The sequence below is a fragment of the Dreissena polymorpha genome, chromosome 10, assembly GCF_020536995.1.
Source record: "Dreissena polymorpha isolate Duluth1 chromosome 10, UMN_Dpol_1.0, whole genome shotgun sequence".
In the NCBI taxonomy this organism is placed as follows: Eukaryota; Metazoa; Mollusca; class Bivalvia; order Myida; family Dreissenidae; genus Dreissena; species Dreissena polymorpha.
The window spans coordinates 884,526-903,861 of record NC_068364.1 but is presented as its reverse complement, the minus strand read 5'-3'; the positions used below and the strand labels follow the sequence as shown (position 1 = coordinate 903,861).

General features: G+C 37.0%; 1 protein-coding gene across 1 annotated transcript in view; it reads left to right on the top strand.

Annotated features, from left to right (window-relative positions):
• The first annotated feature begins 5,833 nt into the window (after window positions 1-5,833).
• Window positions 5,834-19,336, top strand: part of LOC127848717 (blood vessel epicardial substance-like) — a 273,254-nt gene continuing 259,751 nt past the window's right edge. The window contains exons 1-2 of the mRNA XM_052381335.1: window positions 5,834-6,492; window positions 14,859-14,970. Coding sequence (XP_052237295.1) covers window positions 6,002-6,492; window positions 14,859-14,970 — 603 coding nt within the window. The 5' untranslated portion in view covers window positions 5,834-6,001. The remainder of the gene's footprint in view (window positions 6,493-14,858; window positions 14,971-19,336) is intronic.

Sequence of the window (19,336 nt, the reverse complement as noted above, 5' to 3'; positions counted from 1 at the left end):
TTAGTTGTTGAGTATAGGTTCTGGATTTCTTTATGCGTTTTTACTGGGAGTGGATGTGAGTGTTTGTGAGAAGAAAAACATGATTTATTGTTAACATGTAGTATAGAATACATTTGGGCCGTGCTCTGTGAAAAGTAGGTTTAATGCATGTGCAGAAAAGTGTCGTCCCAAAATAGCCTGTGCAGTCTGCACAGGCTTATCAGGGACGACACTTTCCGCCTAAACTTGATTTTTGCTAAGAAGAGACTTTCTTTAAAGATACAATATCATAAAAGCGAAAAGTATCGTCACTGAGTAGCCTGTGCGGACTGCACAGCCTAATATGGGATGACACTTTATTCACATGCATTAAACCCCTTTTTCACACAGCACGGTCCATTTGTTATATTGCGTTGCGTCGTGTCGTGTCGTGTATGGTCGTGAGGTGTCGTATTGAACCCCATCGCACCGCTCATTCCAACACCACACAGCACCGCATCGCGTCGTATTTAGATTACATTAAAAACGTATAATTTAATATTCCATTATGCTATAGCACAGATGCGATTGATAATATACCATCCTCTGAGAATCCTAAAAGACATAATAATTCTCAGAATGTGCTACTAAATCTGTTGCGAGGGCTTCTGACTCAATTTTAGTAAATTACCGGTACTCATCATAAATGTCACCATTATGCTAACTGTCTTCCACTGACGTCTTTGCGCTAAATGTGAAGATATTAATTGAACTTATTTAAGACGTGTCATCATAATTTAATTCATGGCAATACATTTAAGTAGATTTACACAAAGACCTCTGTCTTCTTTCACTTGTGACAGTAAAATAAACTTTTGACAACAATCTATTTACATTGAAAAATAAAATTATGAATCATTATTGTTTTCAGTTAATAAGTGCGAAGACATATAAACTCATAATGACGCTGCATTACATAGTACTCGTGAGTTAATACGGTTATTTGTATGCTTAGTTCAAACTTTATACGAGTTATACACTTGTGAGGATTCATTTTGCGCCCAATTACATTGCGAAATAATTTTAGCCGCGTTCTTGGAAAACGTGGCTTAATGCATGATTAATGCTGTCCGCACAGGTTTATTAGGAACGACAGTTTTATCCTAGACTTGACTTTTTTTTAGAAGATACTTAATTTAAACGAAAATGTACATAAAAGCGAAAAGAGTCGTCCCCGATAAGCCTTTGTGCGGATTGCACAGGCTAAGTATGGACGACAATTTACGCACATGTAGGAAGCCCAGTTTTCCCAGAACGCTAATCAGTTCAAGTTATTAGAATTATATAACCGGGGTATATTATATTAAAATGACGGTCAGGTAACATAACATGGTCCAACTTTACCTGGGCTAGTTAAGCGGATGAAGGTACAAACATGTGTGAGTAGCCTAAATGACAACGAAATATCAGCCAGGACTGAATCCCCCACAAAACAGGAATACCGAGCAAAGTCGTTCGCATAGGCCTCATTTTTTTATTTGATATAAATAATTGTGTTTGAGTTTGTAAGAACGTTGAAATATATTAATTTGTCACCGTTGATATAAGCAATAAAAAATACGCACGACATTATTGTTTTATCAAAGATTCAGCATCGCGCCTTTTCAAAAATAAATACATATTTACATATATCAAAATTAAAGAAAAATACATGTTGGATTTCATATATTTCACAAACTAGCATGCAGAGTTCTGATGTCATATGCCATACTTAACCTTTATGTGAAATCTCTTATGCATAATCGAACTCATCCGACATTTTTATTGCCTTTTGTTAGATTTGTTTCCATGCATCCCATCTCCCTTGTTTAACATGGTGGCAATTGACCCTTGATTGAGCACGTGCCAATTATCTGACTAAGATCAGACACTTCTGGCAGGCATGCAGTAACTAACAGCATGGTGTCAAGTTGGATTCTCAGTGCCGTACACCACGTGGTACAATCGTGATACATCGGCTATCTCCAGACACCTCCGCAAGCAATCGGGAATCCTTGGACAATTCCGCCATAAGGGCGATCATGCGACCCCTGATTTTTGGCATCAGTGTGTAACCACTAGACAACGGATCGGCTCCTATGGCTTTGTGATGTGAGAGAGACTGGAGAACCCTAAAAGACCCAGCATGTCCGGAATGAAAACCACCAATCAAATTTGTTATCGACCACAAGTTAACTGACCAGATCATTTAGGTCACATAATACTACAAACTGATGCCAAAAATCAGGGGTCGCATGACCCCCACCCTGCTCAACCCTAACAAACTAACCCGTCTTTCGCATGAGACGTTAATCAGATGTGCACTAAAACTAAAAAACCGATGGTCGTCGATGCACTCGATAAAATCTACTACACACTTTCCTAATACGGCGGCAATATTGAATATGTACCAGTAACAACTTAATAACTGGACGCTGCAGACATTTTAAAATTCGTCAATTACAATGTTATAAAAACACATGTATTAGAACAAATATTTATGTCTATGTTATTATATGTATTTCGCATATAAATATAGAATAAAAATGACCAATAACATAATCGAATGTTGTTAATATGTTAATGTCTACTTTGTTTCAGTTACTTATATCACATTGGTCACGTTGAGACCGTAAGTGTTCTTATGTTTATCACCTCACATCTCCATAACATGTAAGTAAATTATAATAATGCATGTATGCATATGTATGTCGTGAATTATTATTATGCATGTATGTTTATGTATGTCGTGAATTATAAAAATGCATGCATGCATGTATATGTATGTCGTGAATTATAATAATGCATGTATGTATATGTATGTCGTGAATACTTAAAATGCACGCATGTATGTATATGTATGTCGTGAATTATAATAATGCATGTATGTATATTTATTTCGTGAATTATAATAATGCATGTATGTATATGTATGCCGTGAATTTCAATAATGCATGTATGTATATGTACGGCTTTCATGCACTGATTTATCCGCCAATACAATTGCCCGCATGCCTGTCTGTCTGAAGATACATACCGGTATATGATATAGAACAAACGGCAATATAATTTTTATCATGTTGGTTGCATGCTGGTTTTTATGCATTTTTTTGTTCACTATGTTGTTACCGTCATCATCTCTGTAGCGTGATATACGCGTGTTTTGCCTTCACTATTTGGGTTTTTACCTGCCCGACACAATACACTCGTTTTCTGGTACATACTCATTTTAAACAAGCTAACTTATGCTTGTTTTATACCAGTGGAGTGCATGTCTCTGTGCAACCACAGTTATGTTCTTCTTTAGTAATATAAATGGATCCATTGGGAGCAAGTCTTCTATATATATCGGCTTATTGTACCGTTTGGTTTCAACTCAACTTTGCACGATGAGGATAATGGTACTTATAATTGTGATTGTTGTTGATGATATGATGCCAATTAAGCTGCTGTTGCTGGTGCCTATCAGGATACACATGATGATGTTAAATATTTTTAAAAGAATAGAAAAAAACATTAATGATGCAGATGGTGCAATCCGATTGTTTGTCACTACATAAGGAATGAACATATACGAATGGTCAAATAACAGTGTACGCGATGATCTCAGAAGACCCTATGTGCCTTGCAGGTAAGGTAATACACTGGATGCGAACCCGAGCCCGACAACGCATGCTGTATAATATTGGAATGGATGTGTTTATAATAAGATCTAAATTTGCAAAACTGTAAAGTTTGAGCTCATATTCTTAGGGTCTAATTATAAAAACACACCATAAGATGCAGTAACTATAATATTTGAAATAATTTATACTAATTACAATACCAAGAAAAAGGTTCAATATTGTGGCCGAAACTAAAATTTTTGGCCGATATTCACAAACATTTCTTGGACTTCAGATTAAAGAATATACTTAGAACCAAGACAATATATGCAAGAGTTTGAATAAACACAGGCTAAAAATAGTGCTTAAGTCATAAACACATTGTTTAAAATAAAAAATACCAGTAATATAATTTTATGCGTTAACTGCCATGATAGACAGTACTTTAAAGTAGCTTTAGCACGTCGTGGTTTAAAGAATATTTTTTATTAAAAACTTAAGTCTAAGAATGGGTTGGTGAATACGGCTCAGGTCTGTTCAGAACAATGTCAACTGCATGGTCACTGTGGTGAATACGGCACAGGTCTGTTCAGAACAATGTCAACTGCATGGCCACTGTGCGATTCACGACTAAAACTGTCTGCCATTTAAACACTATGCTCATAATAGACATATTTTCCGATAAAAGGCGTTCTACACATTTGTATATCTTATTTATTTCGAATGACGATTATCCATTGATGACACGATGATTGCCATATATCTTTATGCCATTAGTGTTTGTTTTACCTGTTTTATTCTATTGTATACGTTCTTTTGAAATACATCTCAATACCAGATACAAAAGTAAAATACATGTAGCTACACGCAGAAGTGCGAATGTTTTCTCCCAATGAATGTGCGTAATTTAATTTGTGTTAAGTACGGTCTTTACATAACCGCACTCTTATGAATAGCGTTCTCTTGTTGATCAAGAACGTTGCTATTTCCTGCTCAATTTGCCGATACCACGTCTGTTTCCCGACAAATGTTGAACTGTAGCAGCATATAAATGAACATTCAGTCATTCAAACATCGGCGGAATTTATTGAAATCGTCATCGGAGAAATATATAGAAAATGGATTGCAACAGACGGTGACATTTGATATGGCAGGCAAATAATAAAAATATTAACTTATATCCTGTGATATAAAGTGCTTTATGTGCGCTAATTTAATTAATATTTTCAGACTGAATATCATATTCATGACAATATATGAGCGTGGTTCTGGGAAAGCTTTGCTGAATTCAAGTGCGTAAAGTGTCATCCAAGATCAGCCTGTGCAAATCAGGGACAACTGTTTCCGCTTACATTGGACTTTCGTTTAGAAGAGACCACCTTTAAACGAAAATTCCATAAAGCGGAAGGTGTCGTCCCTTATTAGCGCGTGCGGACTGTACAGGCAAATCTCGGATGACACTTTACGTACTTTCATTCAACCCTGTTTTCCCAGAACGCGGCTCACACGTAAACTGAACTCTCTAAAAGTGTGATAAACAATTGTTGATTGTGCTTTAACGTGAACCTGTGAAAATAACAAAAGATGATTAATCATTTAGTAACGTTCACGCGATTTATTCAACTTGAAATAAACAGAATAAATACTTATGCTATACGAACGGAACGATTCTTTTATTTCTTTAGTTTGTGAAAAACATCAATAATATAAATGCATCTTATAATACGCCATTAAATTGTATACTCGGAAATTACAACTCCGCCATTTATTAAAATAGCATCGAACCAAAATTGTCACCATATTGCTGAAAGGTCGCGCGCGTTGCGGTAACATATCTGAGGAGAATTGACACCGCATTTCTTGTAGCAAGACTATCGATTTCTATAACCATTATGCGACTGGATATAACAAGCTCTTAAGTATGTGTCTGTGCATGGAAACAAATGGAATATTAAGCGTCTGAGTCTTAAAGGGACATTAGTTGAAATTGCGATATTCAGTTATTTATTTAGAAGAAGAAATATCGCATTAATTGCAGAAAAGAATAGGACACTCGATATCAAATGCATGAAATAAACTTTTATGATAGAAGTGAACTTTACTATAAGATAAATTAAATTTAATAGGATTTCAGAATACGAGTGTGTGTTTATCGATGATTTGAAACACATATGTAACTTGCGCTCGGAAAGATGTATATCTATCTGGCCTAATGGTTACTATTTCTTACTTTTGACCATTAAACCGCATATACGATTCCCGGCGCCGAAATAACACGTGCTTTTACCTGCTTTATTTTGCGAAACCTGTCTGGCATTTCATCAAGCAATACAAACAGGAACACTGTTTAATTTGTGTGACAAGGACAACTATTTCGCAGCGACATATCCCTTAGAAATATGGCGACTAATGCTACAGTCACCAACGCAAGCGACGTCGAAACAAAAGATCACTGCAAAGACTGGGCGGAAGCTCAGCACGCGGTATTCCAGCTGGCGCGCCTATTCATCCTGATCTCCTTCCTCACGCCGTGCACGTTTCGGTACCACAGCCTCTTCCTCCGCGTGATGCTCTCCTGCGGTCACATCCTGACCCTCATTTGGGGCGCCGTGTTCGTGTGTATGCCGGACTTCGTGATCTGGTGCGGTGCGTTCTCCGTCGCCAACTTGGTACATATCGTCTACCTCGCGTACACCAGCCTTCCCGACCGGTTTTCCAAGGCGCTCGATGACATTTATCTGCACGTTTTTAAACCATTGAAGATCTCCCGGAAACAGTTCCAGGGATTGGCAGAGATAGGCTCTATGGAGCTGCTGGGAAAAGGGGGCTCGTACGCGAAACAGGACCACACGTGCACGGGTTTTAGACTCTCCATGTTGCTTAAAGGACGGTGAGTGACATTTGTGAATATATCCAATTAAAATAGATGTCTATTAGAATTATATAGACTTTAAAGTGCAAGTCACACGACTGCTTTAGTTTAATAGTATGAGAGCTTTTGTACCTTTTTTTTGTAATTTTGGTGATATATATTAGCGTGTTCAGTCTGCTCACTTCTTCAGTATTAAAGTAAATTCGGTCTGAAAATAATTGAACGTTTATACCAGAGGCGTATAATTTTTTCAGAGGGGGAGCTCAACTGCATGGGGAGGGTGCGGGAGGGGTGTCCCCTCCCGTCAACATTTTTTTTTTGGAAATGGCACCTTGAAATGATGCAATTTCCTGCTATCTAATCAGCATTTTGCATGATAAAAGTGAATGTAAAACAAAAAAGAACTTGAGTTCAGACATCAAGTGTGACACACACACAGACAGACAGACAGTGGTAAATAAAATGTCTCCCAAACCACTAAAGAGGGTGCCGGAGAGCTGAAAATAGATAAAGTAATCGAAGATAAGTAATTCAATTCAAAGTTTTCAATAAATTTTCTTTTCATTAAATTAAAAAATACAATTTGAACACAATCAAATTTTTTAGAAAGTACCTGATAGCAGCAACAGACTCATTTTCAGTTGGTTCATTAGTTTTTTTGTTTCTTGTTCCTAATGGATTCAGTTGTTACCTGTTGGCGTTTCATTTTGAAAATGATTTAGTTTCATACTAGCCAAGTAATTCTTTATTTTTGAGTCCTTTTTAATTTCAACAAGAGATGTGTTTGTTAGAAACGCACAATGCCCCCTACTGCACCGCTTTGAATATTTTATTTTTTTATATCCCTTTAAAAAATATTACTTCCCTTGTGTAAATGATCTGCACCTGCCAAATGATATAAAATAGAAATTATCTCCCTTTAAGGTTTGTTACTTCCCTTGGATTTTGTTTTTTGACCTATGACCTTGAAGGATGACATTGACCTTCCACCACTCAAAATGTGCAGCTCCATGAGATGCACATGCATGCCAAATATCAAGTTGCAATCTTCAATATAACAAAAGTTATGGCTAAAGTTAATGTTTTCGTACAGGAAGCACAGACTGACAGACAGACGGACTGACAGTTCAACTGCTATATGCCACCCTACCGGGGGCATAAAAACTGGATGAACATCAAAGCAGTTAGCCCAATGTATAAAAAACAAAACAAATTAATTGCCATTCGTTAAGTGTGCTGTTGAATTTCAATGGCAATAACTTGTTACTCAAAAGGATCATCACTCACTCTTAATTTCTACAAATTGAAATATTGTTTTTGACAAGTCCCATGCGGAAGCCATTTATAAACATTTACCTATTTAAATTCATCAAAGAAACTTACCGAAAAATTAATTATGAATGTCCGTTGCGTTTGTTTAAACTCTTTAATTGCTACAAATTGAAATATTGTTTTTCAAAGTCCCATGGGGCAGCCATTTGTAAACATTTAACTATAGCTAAATGTATCGATGAATTTCATTAGTTGAATGTATCTCCGTCAGCCAATAAAATAACGCAGTTTATCACTAACAGTCAATGAAGCGTGAAGTTTAGCTGGCGAGCGTTAGATCGTCTGTACACATGCCTGGGGGCTAATCACACAAATCGACAGCTGTTTATGGCTTAATTAGGGGCATATGACAGGAAATACACAAGTGGATCGTATCTAGCCAGCCAGCTTGGGGGGGGGGCTTTAGCCCCCTAGCCCCCCACCTAAATACGCCTCTGTATACTACGTATAAACATACATTCGAAACGTAGACAAAAAAATCGCTCATGCGCTTGATTCGTGTATTGTACAGCAACATCATTTATAATACACTGATACCAGGAAAGAACATAATGTAATTCACATCGTTTTTTTTGCGTTTGGGATTCTTTAAAACTGATAAACAAGAAAAGATTGTCAGTTGCCCATTTGTTATTGCTGTGAATGCTTTCAAATCACTACGTTATACCACAATCTGGTAGATCCGTTTGCAACAGTAACGGGAATCGAATGTACCGGTATGTTAAACTGAGCCGATTCCAATATGTAATACGAAATCGATAGGCTTTGGCGAATATTTAGTCAAGAAATCTGTCAGGAGATAATAGCATATAACGTTGCGAGTCTGGCAAGAAAATCATCGATGTCTAGTTTATATGTTCCCATTTTGAACGCTCATTACGAGAGCGAGAAGAATAATACGCAATACCACATGACGATCAAAGAACTTCGTAAATATTATTGTAAACAAGTTCGTGGAGATAAGCCTTGTAACTTTTCAGCCAATAGTATTCCAACACAAACTGAGTCTGATGGTTACAGTATACTAAATTATCGTTTCATGAAGGTTGCTGTACTCTCTAAAAAATATCATAGTTGACAGGAAGGCATGTTTTACACTATAAACTATTGTTCGGGTTTTATCTTTCAGAGATAATGGAAGGGCATGAATAAGTGTTCACTACTAAATCCCTGAAACATGATAAACTTGAAGACTATAGTAAAACATTGCAGTGAAAACGGTTACATTCCACTAAGAAACGGACGAAAAAAAAGTTGCAAATTTTGATTCGTATCAAGTTCTTTCTTGGATAGAACATGACATATCTTTTATATTGCATAAAACGATTCCTCTCAGAATGGCCTATAAGAAAAGGTATGGCTATTGGGGTCTCTATGTGCAAAATGTTGCATTTATTTTCGCTTAAAGTTGTCGCTTTTACATTGAATTATATAGGGAAACTATTTAGTATATTATGACATGATTCAAATCATGAAAAGTTGGCAACTAGAACCCCTGTTGAATATCTCAATAAATCGAACTTACATACGCGTATACGACTGGATAATTATCGCCGTTGTTTAAATAGTTCGCTTTTCTATATTGTCTATCATGCGAAGTGACTTCAAGGTTTCACACGCACGCACGCACGCACGCACGCACGCACGCACGCGCACGCACGCACGCACGCACGCACGCACGCACGCACGCACGCACGCACGCACGCACGCACGCACGCACGCACGCACGCACGCACTCACGCACGCACGCACGCACGCACGCACGCACGCACGCACGCACGCACGCACGCACGCACGCACGCACGCACGCACGCACGCACGCACGCACGCACGCACGCACGCACGCACACACACACACACACACACACACACACACACACACACACACACACACACACACACACACACACACACACACACACACACACACACACACACACACACACACACACACACACACACACACACACACACACACACCGAAGAAGTAGAAGTGTTAATATAAGTTTAGTCTCAAATTCGTTGAGACTAAACTTATATTAAAAACAAAACAATAATAACCTTTCTCATAAATACAACACAAACACTGACAGTTACAAAAAGTTCCACAAACCACGTTCGTTAACAACCGTATAAATTACAACATTCAGACCTCTTATAAACAATACTATTCCTATAAAACATCAACAATCACAACAGCAACAATAGCAGAAGCAACATAATTATCACCATTAACAACACCTTATATTGCAATAAAAATGTCAACACATATTTATTAGTTTATTAAAGTCGACCAGCACAATCACAACACACAATAAAACATACGCATACTTATAAAATGCTGCCACTTGGAAGTATCGAGTTATATAAGAGACTAGAGTATTATATCAACACAAGAATCATCATACAATTATAGTGAAATGAAAGGGAGCTAACCCTTGAATTCAAATTACATAAACTGTAACATGAACTACAGAGTTACCTCTCTTCCAACTACCATACAATTATATAGTCTCCACCAAAATCTGGACATCAGTTAAAACAGCTTTGTACAATCTTAGACACACAGTACAATTAAATACTATACTACATAATAAAATTTTGATAGGGGCACTGACCTCACCTAAAAATTTGCCATAAGAAAATACCCATAAAATACGGAAAGCGAAAGTATAGCACTGTGTCTTATAAAGTCATATATCGCCTATGGTCAGATCATCTACGAACTGGTCAGTGGTGACACTCAAACTCAGGAATAAAACATTAATTATCAAATTTAAAAAGTAATGTTAAGGAATTTATACTATACAATTCTTAAGTGTTAAACACAATTTTCATTCTAGGTTGGAAAAGACAATCACACCATTTTATTAACCATTTTATTAATATCTGAATGATGGTTAAGTACATAAGTATAATAGATAGTATAAAAAAATTAAACAGGGAATAGGTGGATACACTAAAAACATTAAATTTAAGAGTGACTGAGTCAACTTGAAAGGTGTGTACTCATCTCCCACCTAGAACATTAATTGACATTAAAGCACACTAAAAGAAATACTAAGGTATGCAGTTGCTATTTATACAGAATATTATAGCGAAGTTGAAGAATATTGTAACAGGTTTTTGTTGTAAGTTTATCAATATCATTGTTTGAGAAAATATATATAAGCTTATCCTCATCGCATAGATTCACAAATTCTGGCAATAGACTACTTGCTTTCTCCACCAATGGAGATCTAATATATTAATATGCGTTGCATGAAAGTAATACATGTTTTTCACATTCAACCGTAGATTTACATATTGGACAATTTTTTCTGTCAACAGAAATATTTTCATATCTACCAGTTGCAAGCTTTATTTGTGCTACTCCAATTCTGAATTTAGCTAGTGCAGACTTATGCTTACGGGACAAAAATAAAAATATATTTTACAATAATGCTCTGTTTAGTCGTTTTTCCAACAATTTATCTGTTATTAATGTTTTACCACTATTTCCATTTCTAGTTTAGCTCTCCATTCATCCACATACATTGACATAGATTTAAGAACGACTTTTTTACAAAATGACTGACGATACTGTTACAAAGTTACGTGCACATTCTACTTAATCAAACTTTTCCATATATGTATTAAACATGAATTGCCAATTCTTGCATCTAGTGTATCTTTTCATTAAACATGCATACAATACCTTATAATTTACTCTATTAACATCCATTCTAATAAATCTATGCCACTGTCGGCATACAGATCTCCACTGTTTTACATGTGGTGGTTGCCATGCTAACTCTACTGTAGAGCTGCCGTAGGTGTATACCGTCCTACCCTAAAGATAGTAACGCATGACCCTATTCTGTATGGCATCTATGCAGGAAAATGACCTGTTACCCCAAATAGAAGCACCATACGATATGACTGGCCAAACCATTTAATCGAATAGCTTAACAAAACATCATATGGCATGGATCCCAATGATTTAGATTTGGCAATATTTAACCCCAATGCTCTACCTGCACTATGAGCTATTATACACTTAGCAGTCTTATTATCAACTACAAACTCATCAAGTCACATACCCAGGTAGGTATATTGTTCAACTATTTTAAGACTATGCTCTCCACATGTAAAATCAAATGAAGTTCTACATACCGATTGAGGCCTAAAATGAACAATGTTGCTTTTCATAGGGTTGACTATCATAGAGTTTGATGTACACCAGTTTGCTAACACATTTAAAAGAAGTTTAAGATCACTTTCAGATTTAGCAATGAGTACAATATCATCTGCATATAGTAATATGGAGATCTTATAATTATCTATGTCAATTCCTTTTCTAGAAAGGATCTAGATCATTTATGAACAGATTAAACAGTAAAGATGACAACGAACAGCCCTGTCCACAGTTTACATTGAACCATTCCGTTGTAAGACCATTTATCCTTACACAAGACGGGACTGAATTAGACAATGACTGTATTGCGTGTAACATATTACCCTGAACACCTTTACTATTAAATTTGTTCCACAAAAGTGATCTGTCAATAAAATCATACGCCTTACGAAAGTCTATGAACAAAATGTTGCTAACTTATGTTTCTTTCTAGTTTCTATGATATTAGTTAAAGACGACACATGATCAATGGTACTGCGGCTTTTTCTAAAGCCATTCTGCTTGTCGCAGAGTATATCATTTGATTCTGTCCATTCTGACAAACAGTCATTTAATATTTTACAATAAATCTTATACATGGTGCAATACTACTATAAACCCCTATATGACATCGGATCTCTCGAATCAAAAGTACTTGATTTTGGAATGGGGCTTATTATTATCTTACTCCATTCTGACGGAGTAATTCCCTTTAAAAAACATATATAATACAAAATATGAAGAAAAGATACAGAACAGTCATTTTTCAATATTTCCATAGGTATTTTATCACAACCCAGGCTTTTCCATTTTGAGCCTGATGACAGCTTTAACAAGTTCTTCAACAGATATATAATTGTTTAAAATCTCTGTATCACCATTCAAATGATAACCATTATATACAACATTGTCAATGATTATGCTACACACATTATAAGGTCTATTTAGAAGATGGCTGAAATCATTCTTCCATTTTTCAAGAACAATATTGACATCATTTGATACACCATTTTCTGTCATAACTTCCATCGGTATGCGCTTACTCCTTTAGTGTGAAACCCCTACCCTGCCAATGGTTTTCCAGAATTCAGGCTGGTTATTTTGCAATCTGACAGTAACTCATTGTGTAAGCCTACCCAGTATTGACGCTTGCTTTGTTGTACGGCTTTATCAAAACTCTTACGTGCAGAAATGAGCCGAGACTTCAGTTCTGATTTTTCAGTTTCACAAACGGTATTCCAAAGGCAAGATAAGTTATTATTCCATCAAGGCTTCCCTTTTTTCTTTTCTTATTAGATGTTCTACCATCAACAGTAATAGACTTAAATGGAACTTTACAATACACGTCTTTTCTAATATTATGACAAATATCTGCATATGCACTATCTACATAGTTTATTTCTTGTAAACTCTGGTCTAGTTTAAAAATACACTGGTGAATACAATAAACAATATTATCTGAATACATACAATTTTCAGGAATACATATTGAATCAAATTTATCATAAGTAATATTGTTCTCTTCATTTCTGGACAGAAGTTCTACAGAGTTTTCACACAAAGTCCCCAACTGCACAGTCCACGATAATACTGAGTTATCTGGAATAGACACGGCCGACAAATCATTCACAGTATTTATTTCTGCAATAAGCTCGCTGGACCTTTTGACTGAAATTAGAAAATCTATGCAAATACTCGTGTTGAACCAAACAGTAGTCCACTTCAGAACATCCCTTTGTAGAAACAGATTTACAATCATTGCTATCACTATTTCTACCATTTAAGACACACATGTTACTGTCAATAAGTACATCAATAAGACAATTACCATACATATTTGACTTAAAATCAACAATACAAAATGTATTTCTTTCTGGTAAGTTATCTACTCCAACAACGAAATCAAAGTTTTCACCAATACGACTATTTAAATCACCACATATAAATAGTAAACCATCTGTCTGGAACATATAAATAAAAACTAAATGATTATCATCAAAATCCTGAACATCAGTCTGTCTAGACGAATTAATCGGTGGCAAGTAGCATACACAGGCATACAATTTATCATTTAAAATTTTACTAACAAATTTTAACCATAAAATACCATCATAACTGTCATCAGCAATACTTAATGTTAAGCAACTCATCTTAAATAAGAAAACCAACACTCCCAGATCCCGATTTACGTTCCCAAAACCTATTTGGGCCCATCTGCTCTGTTTACCTCTGGCTTGACCTCTACCCCTTGGGCCCTGACCGCGTTGTCCACCATTGTTGCCACCACGTCTAGCTGACCACGCATTGTTAGCATTGTTAGTACTATCTCTATCACAAAATCAACATATTTAAATTGCATTATTCTTCTTTAAAAAACGATAAGGTGTTTTATTTAATAAACCTCATTTTCCGTCATAAGAACTGATGGCATTGCAGTTTGAATTTAAATTATTTTATGTGGAAAGAGACTTTTATGTATGAGCGCGTTTGAGTGCATATGGCACGGTAAAAGAACTTTCTTATACTTGGATCCTTATCAGGATGATCAAGCCGGATCGAGAACCAATCGTTGACAGTTCGAAACAATCCCGACGGAAAGTATCAGACGGTGACATATAGCGGTACATTTAATAATGTAATCATAAATTGGTCGCAGCGCAAACTGAGCGCAGAACATCCTTTCATAACGTTTAAACATGCATCGCATCTAAGTCTGGAGTCTTAAAGAAAGACCACGATCAGCTACGTGCGACGTACGGAGTGTGGCTTTCGTACAGGATCTTACGGCAGTGGGAGTCTAGAGTAATTTTACAGATTGGTTTGTATTTTAGTTTGTTTAATCGCTCTATTTTGACATTGTATAAAAAACAGTTTTCAGTGTATTTTTTTGTTTCAGACTGAAGGTCTCGTATGATGACGTATATCTCCACTCTGTGGACGTGAACCAGTTTGTTGACTCACCGGAATACGACACTCGTAACGAAACATTCATTGGAGGAAAGTACAAGGTAACAGTTGTGCACAGTAATTGTCATGTTTTGTAATGTAAGGGACACAATAAGTATTGTCTTGTTAAAGCATGCAGTCATGAGTTATTTGTATTGAGGTTTATATCTGTGTGAATCTATGAATAAAGTCAGTTGTGAGTTACCCAACAACGAGTTCAGAGTTATAACATGGTGTCAGAATGGTTGTGAATAAATAGCTGGAATACAGAAAACAATAGATGCTAGACATTTATTTATGAAGTTTTAGACAACTGGGAACAGTATGGCTGCAAAAGGAATTAAAAAATTTCCGGAATTTAATTCAGCAGATGCAGGAGCCGCAGAGTGGGAGATTTACAAACGTAATTTCCTGGTTCACCTGGACGCATTAGGTATGCACGACAAACCAGGGCGTCGAAAAGTTGGAGTATTATTATCCAATATGAGTCGTGAATGTGTCAACATTTATGATTCGTTTGCATGGATGCCAGAAGTGTTGGCAGATCAAGACATTGACATAGCAGAACGACAAAAAGTGTTTAGAAAAGCTTATGGAAATTCCAGCAGACCAATTAACATTGGAAAGGGTTATTCAAACGTGTCGTCACATCGAACTCACAAACGCTCACATTAAGACTTTGCAAGAACGTCCAGCTGTACACGTGGCGCGTCCGGATAAATATGGCAAACGTGGAGCAAGACAAAACAATTCAAACAGTGTCATGTCATTTTGCCAAAAGTGTTGCAAAATGCATGCGATTAAAAATTTTCCAGCATTCTACAACAGATGCGATGTATATGGTAAAAAGTGTCATTTTAAGGCGTCAAGATATTGTAGAGGACGTGCAACAACTCGAGGTCGTTGGCAGCACCGTGGTGGTACTAGGCCAAGCCGTGGCTATGGTCGTGGTCGAGCTAACGTTCGTTCACTACACAGAATAAGACGAACTATCTGATATGTTTGAACAATATACATCCACACATGATGTTTACACAGTACAAAATAATGGCAATGAAACGAATAACAAAGAGTGAACAGTAAACATGAAGGCCAACAACAAGCCTTTGCGTTTGGAGATAGACAGTGGTGCACAATGCAACGTGCTCTCGAAACAAATCGCTGAGAAATTTTGTGCGGAATTCCCAATATTAAAGAGTGATGCCCGCATAAATGGTGTAAGCGGAACGATGATCAAGGCACTGGGAAAAATAACTTTACCATGCGTATACAAGAACGTGAAACACAATTTAACATTTTAAGTGATCGGTGGACAAAGAAATTTAAATCTGTTGGGCAGAGATGATTCAGTCAAACTAGGCCTCATCATGAGAGTAAACAATACCCAGATGGAAATAGACCAACTGATAAAAGAATTCAGTGATGCTCTAGGCGATCAAATGGGTTGTTTGCCAGGAGAGTGTGACATCAAAATCAATGAGACAGTGACACCTGTGGTACATGCACCTCGTTCAGTTCCAGTAGCTATACGGAGTGAATTGAAAGAGCAATTAGACCATCTTGAGCGATGCAAAATAATAAAATAAACAGAGCCGACACAGAATGGGTAAATAGCATGGTGTGCGTGAGAAAAAAGAATGGCAAAGTTCGCATATGTATTGATCCAACTGATCTGAACAAGACGATCATGCGTGAACACTATCCGATGAACACAATTGATGAAGTTGCAACAAGAGTGTATGGAAGCAAATATTTCACTACATTGGATGCGAACACGGGTTATTTTCAGGTGAAATTGACTGAGAAGAGCTCAAAGCTCACAACATTTAACACACCATACGGTCGATACCGATACCTTAGAATGCCAATGGATGCACGGTGTTCCAGTGAAGGGTTCCAGAGAGAAATGAAGAAGCATTTTGGAGCAATGGACGGTGTAGAGATCGTTGTTGACGATATTCTAGTCCATGGGAATACCATAAAGGAACCTAATTTAAGACTACGAGCTGTATTAGAAAAAGCTAGAAGCATTAATCTAAAACTCAACAAATAGAAGTGTGTTTTTGCACAGCTTGAATTGAGTAACGTTGGTCACAAACTGACAGGAGAGGGGCTGAAACCGACAGAGGAACGCATTTCGGCGATTGTAAAAATGAAAGAGCCCGAGAACCAGAGTGAATTGCTTACGATACTAGGAATGCTTTCCTATGCTGCTAAATTCATTCCCGGATTGAGTGAACTGAATGCTCCTCTACGAGACCTTACAAATAAGGAAATTTGGAATTGGACAAACGAAGCTAGAGAAGCCTTCAAAAGGATCAAGGAGGCGCTGACGTCAACAGAAGTCTTGCGTTACTTTGACGTATCAAAACCGGTTACCTTAACTATCTATGAGAGGTTTAGGAGCTGCAATACTTCAAAGTAATGGGGTAGTGGCATATGCATCTCGTGCTCTGACATCAGCAGAACAGAAGTATGCTCAAATAGAAAAAGAAATGTTAGCGGTAGTATTTGGCTGCGAGCGATTTCACAAACTACTGTACGGGAATACAAGGATCACAGTGGAATCCGATCACAAACCACTTGAACGCATACTGAAGAAACCCGTTCACACAGCACCATCGCGGATACAAAGAATGATGCTGAAATTACAGCCATATGAATTCAAGTTGATTCATAAGAAAGGGAAGAAATCGGTCTTGCAGATTGCCTGAGCAGAATGCCATTAAATGAAGAAGAGAAACAAACAATGGATGATGAGCTGATGGTACTCGTGACAGAAACATTTGCATGTACAAATCATGAAAAGATAGCAAATGCAACAGCAGATGATGAACAGCTACATATAGTAAAACAAATAATCATATCAGGATGGCCAGAAACGCTCAATGAATTGCAGGATAATGCAAAACCATTTTGGGAATTTAGAGATGAATTGTCAGTGTACAATGGCGTTTTGTACAGAGGTCAGCGTGTCTGCAGTCCAATGAGTCTCAGATCTAAAACAATGAGAGCTATACACAAGTCACATCTTGGAATTGTGAATTGCAAGAGAAGAGCCAAAGAGTTGGTATATTGGCCTGGTATGAATAAGCAAATAGAAGATGTATTAAGCAAATGCAGTGCATGTTTGACATACAAAAACAAGCCAGCAAAAGAGCCAATGATTATGCAACCAGTACCAGAATTACCATGGAGCAAAGTTGGCAGAGACTTATTTGAAGTCAACGGTTTTCACTACTTGATCATGGTAGATTATTACTCAAACTTCATCGAAGTATAACCTTTGCAACACGATACAAGAACAATAACAATATTGAAATAAATGAAATCTTACATTGCAAGATATGGCATCATGGATACGCTTGTGAGCGACAACGGTCCACAATTTTCAAGTCAAGAATTCAAACAATTTGGAGATTCATACAACATTAAACATGTGACATCATCTCCACTATATCAGCAATCAAACGGTTTAGCTGAGCGAGCAGTTCAAACAGTGAAGAATCTCACAAAGATATGCTTTGAGACAGGTGATGATATTTACTTGTGCTTGCTAGAATTGCGTAACACTCCTCGAGATGACGTAGTAGGTTCGCCGATGCAGAGGCTAATGGGTCGGAGAGCAAGAACCCTCATATCGATATCGAAAGGACTGCGGAAACCCCAAGCTGACCAAACAGGAAAGATTGCATCAAAATTGAATGATTATAGATGCAAACAGAAATTCTACTACGACAGGCACGCAAAGGTAAAAGAAGACCTGAAGCCAAATGATGCAGTACGAATTAAAACACCAACTGGATGGAGACCTGCAGAATATGTGCGAAAATCGCCATATCCTCGTTCGTACATCGTTAAGGCTGGGGAAAGTGGACGTGAGTATCGGCGTAACACGTCTATGCTCATGAAAACCAAAGAGTCCCCACATGTCATTGAAGCACACGATGAAACAATACCAAAATTACCAATGGTTTCCAGAGATTTGCAACAGAACGGTAGAGGATTGTCAATAAGCAACAGAGATTTGGCTAGGAACGACAGGAAATTGCAAACAAACATTAAGAGTTGCCAAGAGAGCAGCAACCGGTGAAATACCATTCAGCTAAGCAGCGAAACAACGCGACAGAACAAATCCGTACGCGTTCAGGACGAGCAGTGAAAACACCAAGTTATCTCAAAGATAATGTGTGCTAAAGTATGGAATGGGAATAATAATCCCGTTACATAATGTGAAGAAATAGCACAAAAAGTCCGTGTTGTATTAATATATTATATTACAATATATATTATACATATTATTATATTATATTATATTATATATTATTGTATTATTATCATTGTATTTGGTAATATAACATGTTATATCAAAGTAATTACTCGTTTTGATGTTGTTTGTACGCATTTATTTTATCATATCAAAATCTT